Source organism: Botryllus schlosseri, chromosome 14, assembly GCF_051294905.1.
Source record: "Botryllus schlosseri isolate E-star chromosome 14, Bs_hap1, whole genome shotgun sequence".
Lineage (NCBI taxonomy): Eukaryota > Metazoa > Chordata > Ascidiacea > Stolidobranchia > Styelidae > Botryllus > Botryllus schlosseri.
The window spans coordinates 20,959,364-20,969,963 of record NC_137249.1 but is presented as its reverse complement, the minus strand read 5'-3'; the positions used below and the strand labels follow the sequence as shown (position 1 = coordinate 20,969,963).

The following is a 10,600-nucleotide window of genomic DNA, read 5'->3' as shown; positions in this document are numbered from 1 at the left end:
CGAATCATTGTATCCAGCGCTAGCCGTAAACCCCTGCATCAGCAGGCCTACAAACTTTTTGACAAAACTGATATGAGGACCACCCAGTCGATTTACGGGGAGGCTTCATATTTCGATTTGTATTATTATCCGCAGAATGGTACCAATCCCCCTGCGACATCTCATGTAGGCTTACATCATCTTTTAATCTGTCTATTGAAGTAAAAGGACTACTTGCACTGATTGTTCTAGATATCAGTCCGTGTTTTCTCAAAGACAAACAATTTTGTAATAACGCGTTTATTACATTAAAATCACTAGGGAAACATCATCGATTGACTGTACGTTACATGTGCAATTTTATAATTAGAGTGTTCGCAAAAAGGTCTCATATCTTCTTTAAATATATACTTTGATAATCAAATACGTTGAGGTTGGATCTGTGAGTGTCAACGGACGCATTCGCCCAAACATGTGCATTTAGCTTTACTTTCCGAAATCCATCCATCCATAATAATTTCTTTCGGCTATTCTGGCAGCTTCTTCGTCGTCCTTTTCACTGACAACGTCACTTACGCGGCCGTTGATGGCCGGAACATCGGGCGCGCTTTTTGAAAACAGTGATCCTGTCAACAGAAAACGCTTTTACTGTGCTCAAATTACTATGAGATTGGCTTCGTTGTATGACACAAAAGAGCATGGATTGGCTATTATGTTATTCCCAAGGGGGCAAATGAGAGGCAGAAAATACGTTTTGTCACGCCTAGTCACTATCTTCCGCTGCGTATTAATTGTGTTTCTTAATGAAAAAAAGTGAATTTAATGGAAAAAAGTGAATTACATTGTTAACATATGCTTCTAAGTGGATGTGGTAAAATTATAGGTCATGAGAAATTGAGGGTTGATATAGAAAATAATATTTACTCAGTATCAGTATTGAAAGCAATGGTATACATGAAACGTGTGCAACTTTTTTATGCACATTAACCCCGAGACACCCTTTACTATCAAGACATCAAAATGCATTTGGGATATTTCAAATCTGGTCCCGGTCGCTGTAGGCTATATGCAGCCTTGTTGTTTTACTTTACACGAACACCTGCTCACCACAAACTAAAAAGACGCATTTACCAAGCTGACTTCAGTAGACACTTATTTAGTGCTCCAAATGTTCTAATGTTGGCCTTCGTCATCCACCTTTACGTCTGGTTTTACGATTTGGAAACGTATGACGTTACAGCACAGACTGTTCTAGCCGAATGTTACAAGGTCAACAGATAAGGTTGAAACGATGCTATATGGAAACTGTAAACTGTGACTGTATTCCTAAATTCCAAGCAGCTTTTCGCGCGTCGTTAAATGCACATGTATGGATTACAGCGGGGATCGGCAACTTTTTTTTGCTCTGCGTGCCGGTTTTGAAAGTGATATTTATGGCGGACCGGTATTTTAAAACACAAATTTTCGACATTGAAACAGCGTACGCGGATTTTGTTACACTTCAGTTAAAGATCTTTCGTCATTTCGTTGTGCAGATAAGTTCAAATCTCGACATCATACAAGATTCCGCAAACTAAAGGGTCCAAGGCGGAATATGCCAAGTAATGATATAACTACACATAATTTACGACTCTAACTATGTCGTATCAATTGTTCACGGCGGATTTGTACAGATCCGGATCAAATCCATGATAAAACGAACCACGAATAAAGCGTCTAATATCAAGAAGCGGCATTGAGTGAAATTTCCTGTATTTACTTTTAGTGGCAAACAATTGTCGTAATTGCGATTTGTGATAATTTTTATTATCGCGGTTCATCGGATCGCGAGTAGGGCTGGGCAAAATCGAGTACCTGAGTGATTCGATTCTGAATCACGTAATATGCTTCGAGTCGAGTCGAGTAATAGAGTATCTCTCATTATGACGTCATAGCATAATGTAATATATTAGAATTCAAATATGTACCTTCAATGGGACCACAAAGAATATAATGCCTGTTATCTATCACATTAAAGATACTTGGGTAATTTTTGGATCTTACCAATTTCATTGCACCTGGTGACAATGTTGTGGGATGACCATGACTTCGGAAATGTGCTATTTCCAGTAATGTTCGTAGCTTTGTACTATGTTTCGTATGCTACCATACGATACGGCCAACCAAGGTTTCAAGGCTTCAACAGTGAAAATTAGATTCGAAACTACAATTCTCGTTGATAAATTAACTTTCAGTGGCGAGTCGCGTATAATTTCAGTACTCGAAAAAATCACCTTTTGCTACTCGACTCGAATCATTAAAATTTATACTCGATTCAGATTCGAGTACTCGAATCATTGTGCCCAGCCCTACTCGCGAGGTCAAAATAAAGGTTTAGAGCCACTGCTACATCGTCTTAGTAGACGATTCGTAACTATCATATTGATTCGAAACTGATACCGCATAAGGAAAGTAATTCAGATCTGTATAAACCAGCCGCGAGCAATTGATACGACATGACTAGAGTCAAAATGTCCAATGTCAAACATACATGTTTTTGGAAGACCGGTTCGCGATATGACTGATTGCGCAGTTCGGTATACATTTGCGCCCGTAACTCTTCTGCGGTTATAGAATTAGTTTTCAGATGTTCTGTTGATGTAAATTGAGGTTGTTATGATATAATATAAAGGGTATGGTATCGAGACATTGTATACCATATACAGATATTTCACATTTGCCCTGAGTGAGCATAGGACCCTTTGTACCAAGTATATCAACTGTGGATAGAGAAATGTTCAGTCGGGAATGGGTTTATCTCTAATACATTGGCAGGCAACATACGGCCCATATATAGGTCGGGCCGGGTCGGGCCAGGTCGGATCCGGTCCGCAACGGGAATTTGAGCGACCCGTAGATAGTTTCTATATCCTGACAGTAAAATTCGAATCTGAAAGTATTGACAAATTTTATGCGTCACAGAATAAATCCAAGTTTGCCAACCTGAGAAAGATTGTCATGAAAGTATTTGTTTTGTCGGGTGTACAACTGTACATACATTTGCGAGCAAACTTTTTCGACTTTGAACATTAACAAGACAAAGCTGTGTTCCGATAGAACTGGTGTTCACGTGTCGTCGTTACAAAAGGTGTCTACATCCGACATGCAACCAGAGTTCAAAGAAATTATTGTTGATAACTTTGATCGACCACAGATGTCTGATTGATTTCAACAGCTATTGAAGAACATTAGGTTAATATATTCATTAAATACTGGTTTTGGCCTCTATGTCCTAAACATAAAGGCTACTTTAATTACGATTTATTCCTTGTATAAATGGATATGTACGCGATTAACGTATTCATTCTGTAATCCGGCCCGCCAAGTAGCCTACTTCATTTTCCCATATCAGGCATAGGGTTACCATATTTAGGAAATCTGAAAAGAGGACACTTTTCAAAATTTTCAGACTTGAAATACCGGAGAAAAATCCTGAAATAATGATAAATTTTCCCGCCCGTGGTTCGGTTGTCTAAAGAAAGATCAACTTTCCGGCTCAGTTCCAGAAATATCCGCCGGACCGTTACTTCAGTGCTGATTTACTGTGTTTCACTCGAATTTGACCTTATATTGAAACAAAGTTCTCAAAAAAGAGGACAGTTGGGCGTCCTCCGAGGACACTTTTAAAAATAATCAAAAAAGAGGACGAATGGGAACCTAGCATATACACGTTCTATATAATATGCCGGCTTGTTCTTAATGATGCGGCCAGAAGATGAATTACTTTTGAATTTTTCAGAACGATTTGAATGCGTATATCCTATTTTACAAGAATCAGGTTAATTGCAAATAATGCGTGGCTAAGTTGGCCTGATGTTTATAACGATTCATATTGCCCACCACATAATCATATTGTATTGGCCTCCTTGACGGAATCGGACAATCGAGTCATTCCAATCAGTTATAAACTCACATGCACAGCGCATATTCAAATTATTATGCACGCCGTTGAAGGTGGAACTTGTTTTCAAATTTTGGTACTGGTAGAATCAATTCGATATCGTATTCGTTAAGTGCTTGCCTTCAGGGCTGTTGTATTATATTGTGTTAGTACTTGCATAATTCATGTTGGTTGACGAACGCGAACAATCCTACCCACAGTTCTTTGCTACACTGTAGGCCTACATATCAAATGAACATTGAGTTCGAAACAAATATTTGCTCGCGGAAATAATATTTTGTGTAAAACACTGAGGGGCTGAAACCTGCACTGTATAGCTTGCAGCAGGGGCTCTAAACCTTTTTATAACCGCAGTCGATTATACAAATTCTGCTCAAATATTGTTTCATTTCTGTCGTTGCGACGTAGTAATGGTAGGTACAGTAACTGAGACAGTGATGACAGATTGCCTGTCATTATGTATCGCATCAACCATCCGAGTGACATGCCGTTCTGGCATAATGATCATTCGGAATCAAGGCCACGTCAGTCCTAATTATACTAGTGAACCTGGACAGAATGAGCGTTTAACCCATTTGGGGGAAATTGGCGGGATATTGATGACGTCTTTTTGGTCAGCAAAATGGAGGAACCACGATCATCAACCGATTTGTCAGCCAGTGGATTATTATCGTTAATTGCACAAGCTTGCTCGATTGAGAAGTAGATCGCGCGTTGAAAATTTGTGAGCCCCTGACGACTTAGATCTGAATGATTGGTTATTAGTCGATATGAGATTTTCACTCGCAGTAGGAAATCAAGGGGTGTCAAGAATTGCCTTCCAATATTAGCTAAATAAGGCTTTCCGCTAATAAGCATCGTTTGGTGCAGAAATCGACATTGTAGACCAGCGTCGTGGCAATAGTTTCTATCAGTAGAACTAGAAGTAGGCCATGGTTCACACAAAGCGGTATTGTCCCACGGGAAATATAATTTGAGTAGATATATAGACTATAGGGAAATATCTAGATATATGCATCGTGATATGACGATGAGCACCGTACGATGTGTATGGTATATTGACTTTCAAGAATGTTGTATGTTATCGTTGGGAATTTTTTCTACACTTATGGTATTATACACAATTACACATATACAAATGATATGGCTTGGTCTGAGTCACTGTGCGAGAATGTGCGAGTGAGATGGCTGTGTACTGGTCAGTGTGTAGGGTATAGGGGTATGACATGATGAAGTAGTTAGTAGTCTGCATGCGTCTGAGCGGGCTTGCACGGTCGATTGCGGAAGACCATCCTTAGAATTTGAGTCTTTGTGGATGGTAATGAGTCCTTATCGGCTGTGAATGGTAAAGCTACTGAGGTGACTGTAAAACTGTACATGAGGTTTGTGTGGGGCTGCTCGATTGCTGTGTACGTGCGTCGTGTTCGCGTCGTTTTAATATGACGTCTAGGGTTCCGTGAAAGGTTTGTATCCATCGCAATGTTGGGATCTTTTGCGTCATGTCAAGGTCTTAACTTTTTATAACAGCGTACTCTTTCAATTTATCTGCTTGAATGGCGTACCCCTCAAAAATAATGTAGCAGAAAGTGTACGCAATTGAAAAGGCAAAGCACTTTCAAACATCATTTCAAGCATTTCATGCGTAAAAGTAAGTCTATTCCTAGAAGTGCATTGTAAACGCACACAAGTAAGTAATGTTCAACCGAAAGTCTGGCACGAAATTTCTTCTTCATCATGAACAATGCACAATGCACATGCTTGAAACACCTTGCTCGCACGTGTAAGTGGAATAATGGTAAATCGTGGTGGTTTAAGCCTCATTAAGCGCTGCATTTAATAGGCCTAAGATAATTTCGAGCTTGTCCAATAAACGTACGAATCGCTGTTGTAAAAGTTATCAGAGTTCCAGAAATTTGAAGGTGCTCCCAACCCCCCAAAATTAATCTTGGTTGCCCCTGGGGGAATACGTAACCTGTTTGTGAATATATATACGATTGTTGATATACGATGTTCTTTTGAATTCTCTACTATAGTTGCTGACGATTATCCCTGACGAGTGTCAGCCGAAAATATTCGAGTTCATTTCAATATGAATATACTATTCAATTGTATACTAAAGTTCTGTACCTCCAAGAAGCTGTTAAATATATATATATATATGAACTCGTATGGACTGTGTGGTAATTGCGAAGTGACGAGATTACCTACTAGGGCAGTGATTCTCAACCTTTTTGACCTCGCGGCACCCTTTAAAATGAAAAGTACTTCGCGGCACACCAGCATAGTGGCTCTCCACTTTTATGGCTAATGGTATACCTGCAGACTACCAGAATATTTAGCAGCAACCATAGTTGTACAGAGGTGATCTCTAACGAAGTAATTGTACCCAGATAGGCTTTGCTCTGCCTCAAAAAATAAATCGCGGTGTCTTAGATCTCTGCGGACATGTCGCAAATACGTCTACGAATGGTATCATTTGACATGGGAGTCGTTTTTAATTCTTCCGCATCTTTGGTCCAAACATTTTTTTGCAATTCTAGAGCATGCCGACAAAAGAACTTTCACCGCTTCCGTGAGATTTGAATTTTCAGCTACTAATAGGCCTAATTCTGCTACCACATAACTGGCCTGCTGCAATGCGTTTAAACGTCGGGATGCGCTTGGATACTATTTCATAAGATTTCATTGGCAATAAACTCTGCCCACGACCGCATTATCGATTCAATTAAACATCGCATCGAAGATGCCAAGCACGATCGCCACTTACGAATACAGAGGCGTAGAGGCGTGTGGAAGCCAAACGCATTTCCACCAGGTCGTGTAGCACGCGAGTGGACACTGGACAGCAATACCTCAATAGTTCTATTGACAGCCACCTGCGGCTCAAATATAGTTCCATTAAACCAGGATAATAACCTCGGCGGTGGGGAATTTGGTCACTGATATAATTTGATCAGCTTTACTTCTTAATTCTCAAATTCGTGCCCTGTTGGCTACCATAACGTTGCGCTCCGAGCCTATACATTTTGACGGCAGTGCCTGTACGCTATCTAACAATCGCAATGCGGATGGCTATGTTTGTAATTCGGATTCGTATACGTGAAAATCACTTCCAAAGGAGTTGATTTCTCGATGTGAAGTAGGACGACAACGACGACTTGAAAACTGCATTGTCTAGGGTTAGCATATTTTGGAAATCTGAAAAGAGGACACTTTTTCAGAATATTCAGACTTGCAAATTCTCCCTCAGAGCCCAAAATAACGTTTTTTACTCCACATTGTCAGGTGATTGACTAAAAAAATAGGTCAACTTTGCGCCCGGCTCCCGAAATACCCGCCGGAGCGTCACTTCGGTGCGGATTTACGGCATATCAGTCGCATTTTGCTATAAATATGACCTAAATTCTCAAAAAAGAGGACAAAAGAGCGTCCTCCTAGGACAAAAAAGAGGACAAATCCTCTTAAAAGAGGACGGACGTATGGTAACCTTAGCATTGTCACACAGACGCCGGTATCTCTGCTCTGCTCTGCCATCACTCAACGTATTGTGCAGAACTGAATTCAGCCTCGAAAGTAACGATATGTCGGGCAAAGCGAATTCGGGGGGGATATTGATGCGGGCATAACAGCAATTTTGATTTTTCAACTTGAAATCGAGCCCGATTTAGATTTATTATCGTTTGATTTGGATTACAATTATTTTCCGCATAATTTCATAATTTTGCAGAAAACTCTCGCGGCACCCTTGGGAGACATAAATGGCACTGAGAACCACTGTACTAGGGTATACGATGATGCTCATGTTAAGCTATATGGTGAAGGCTGCATTTCGTATTTCATATTTGATTACCATAGGTAGATGGCTTGGGTGCAGCGCGCAATCCCGTCCTTGGGCGAAGTTCCCAATCCTTTTGAAGACGCTGCATGAGTTTCGACAAAGCGGCTTGATCTTGAAAGCGGTTAACATCTGAATGAATATGATCCATATGAAAAACATCATAATCCAGGCTCGAGCGTAGAAAATGAGCGAAATGCACCATTGCTGCCTCCATATGTTCGACGTTTTCCATTTTGACGTGGTCTGCACGCAATATGTGACACGAAAAAAATCGACAGATATTACCAAACTTACATCCTTGACACGCTAATGGCAGTAGGTGCCAATGCCGACGACCTTACCTATATGTCCGAGTACCAGACTTGATTTCGAAGCAAGAATCTCGAAGCAGTATTATTTCACAATAGCTGGTCCTCATTTTAGTATATTTCCAATTAATTTCAATACTATCCTCTCAATTTGTAGTAAGATCACGACATGCGCATTTAAAGTGACTGGACGACGCAATTCGCATGGATTTCCACATCGATGATCTCGCCATCAACATATTTCGGATAATATTATCTCCCTGAAGTAACACGGTCGTACCGCCTACTTCTGGTCCATAACAGGGTCTGAGCCCGATGTGACGAACATAATCTGATTCCCCTTATGGAATATCGAAATGGTTTTGAACATGAATCATATAATATACATTATGTATTTGCATATCAATGATAGTATATGAAAACTTAGGAGTGTCAAGGAAGTATAGAAAATGTCAAGTGTTACAATTTAAATTTTAAATTCGTGGTGGGATTATTTGAATTAATTTATGATGAATGTATATGTTATTTTGATTGGGAAAAGTGACGACTATTTGAGAATATTGCTCCTTGCGTAGGGCATTGACTATTTCATAATATGTACAAAAATGTGATGATTGATCTGTAAATCCATGAGTAGAAACAGGTGAATTTATAAGATTTCCGCCATATCACGATCCTACGTGCCTGCATAATTAGGATGAAATGTCTTAGTCGATTTATAACGCGGTATAACTCTGAGGTAGGTTGTGGTTTCCTGTGCTGTGGGTGTATATTCACACCCGTATTTCAGGGGTGGTAGAAGGGTGGAAATACACACTCTTTTCGCTAAAAGTCATATAGAGAGACTGTATACACTGCATACAGTACAGTTATACAGTATATTACTGCATAAAACAACAGCTCTGGGCGGGAATGGGGAATTCGACCAAGTCAAAGTCATGCACACCTTCTACGTTGTACCGGGGCGCGAAGGACTGGTATCTTCTTGCGGAGGTTTTCTGAATGCTGGGGACCTTCTTTCCGTCATTCATGTCCACCCCTTGTGAATTCAGTGGTAGGGAATTTCCTTCTCCCAGAAACAGGCAGCATGCTAGGATAGTAGCAGAAAATTTCCACATCGTGCTCATGTCAATCGCTAAAGTCATAATCTGTAAATGTTCAATTTTGTGTGGATTAGAAAAGCGTAACTATCTTGTGCTATAGCATCAATCGAATATATTTCTGTTCGCATGATTTGAATCTCGCTCAAAAAGACGATTGTAGTTCTGTCGAAATATCGTACGGATAAACTAAACCAGTGGTCCCCAACGTGGGCGATATCGCCCCCAAGGAGGCGAAAATGACGAACGGGGCGATATGGGGGCGAAAATGGACAAAGGGGGCGACGGGGGGCGAAAATAGCGAAGGGGGCGGCGATAGGGGGAGCGATGACGCGTCAAAACAGCTGACCTTTTTTTTAGTCAACCCACGGAAATTTAGTTACAAAAGTGTCAAATCAGGCTGCGAGCCGTAAAGTTGACCTTTTTTTTTCTTTTAGTCAACCTGCCGGTGATTACAGTTTTATGCCCAATTTTCGGTACACAAAATTTGGGGGGGCGATGATCGGTGTTGAGCTTGAAAAGGGGGCGATGGGTCGAAAAAGGTTGGGAACGACTAAACTAAACTCAGTCTCGAGCAGACGAAAATGTATCTTATCAGTTTTCAATGTATATGTTATCGTCATGTTTACCTTCAACGCTAATGATTCTTCATATCATGGTTTAAACTTTGTTTGACTGCATTGTTTACACTGTGAATCGCATTATATTGAATACTCCGCTTGTTGCGCTATATTCATTTTCAATCTCTACATTGCTCCTTAAGTCCACCAAGAGCACTTGATAGAACCTTCCCGAACTCTTTCGAGTTAAAACATCGACATCTATAGACAATACGACGCAGTTCCCTATACATTATGTGGGTGAGCATTTTCAATGGTATGTCACCCAATAAGTGAACATCAATATTATATGGATGGAAACTAGTGAAACATAGATAAAAAGCAATTTTGAATAGAACAGTTCAGCGGAATTTTGCCTAAAGGTGCGACACCCAACAATTTTCAAACAACCAACTAATTTTTCGCTCTCTGGAAATTGTATTTTAGACATATATCTTGGCTAGGCCCCATCTCTTCTCTCTTCGAGAAACAATAGATCTCCACGTTAAATCATTATTTTGACAATGTCATGGTGACTTCGAATTGTTTACAAAAATCCATTTCCTCCTGTGATATACGTACCATTTTTCCATAATAACATCGAGATAAGCTGCAAGATAGAAATGACCAGGCTTGACGTCATATATTCGATAGAAAAATTGTTTGTCAATTTTGGTGGCATATTTATTGGGATCGTACCGAAATGTGTCGTCGGAAGCCGTACGCGTTATTATTACGTTCGCCACCACCTATATTTGTGAAAATGGATTTTCGGCACTTGTTCATATCAAATCGAATGAGCTGATTTTCAAGACACGACCACTCATTTCTAGAAA

General features: G+C 40.2%; 1 protein-coding gene across 2 annotated transcripts; it reads right to left on the bottom strand.

The window, feature by feature from the left end:
- Positions 1–263: 263 nt before the first annotated feature.
- Positions 264–9,226, bottom strand: LOC145456586 (uncharacterized). 2 transcript variants are annotated; one of them, XM_080334720.1, is made up of 3 exons: positions 9,012–9,226; positions 7,770–7,886; positions 264–605 (listed from the first exon to the last, which is right to left on the bottom strand). In XM_080334720.1, the coding sequence occupies exons 1-3, from the start codon at positions 9,208–9,210 to the stop codon at positions 466–468; spliced, it is 456 nt and encodes a 151-aa protein (XP_080190846.1). In that variant the 5' UTR covers positions 9,211–9,226; the 3' UTR covers positions 264–465. The 2 variants fall into 2 exon arrangements, with proteins under 2 accessions (XP_080190846.1, XP_080190847.1); XM_080334721.1 differs by having other exon boundaries at positions 7,770–7,868.
- Positions 9,227–10,600: the final 1,374 nt, after the last annotated feature.

Bases quoted from the DNA above. Each gene is read 5' to 3' on its own strand.
- LOC145456586 (XM_080334720.1), bottom strand. From the start codon at position 9,210: ATGACTTTAGCGATTGACATGAGCACGATGTGGAAATTTTCTGCTACT. The intron at 7,887-9,011 runs GTGTGCATGACT...ATATTCATTCAG, and splicing joins GCCCCGGTACAACGTAGAAG to ATGTTAACCGCTTTCAAGAT. The intron at 606-7,769 runs GTAATCAAATAT...TTCTGTTGACAG, and splicing joins ACCCAAGCCATCTACCTATG to GATCACTGTTTTCAAAAAGC.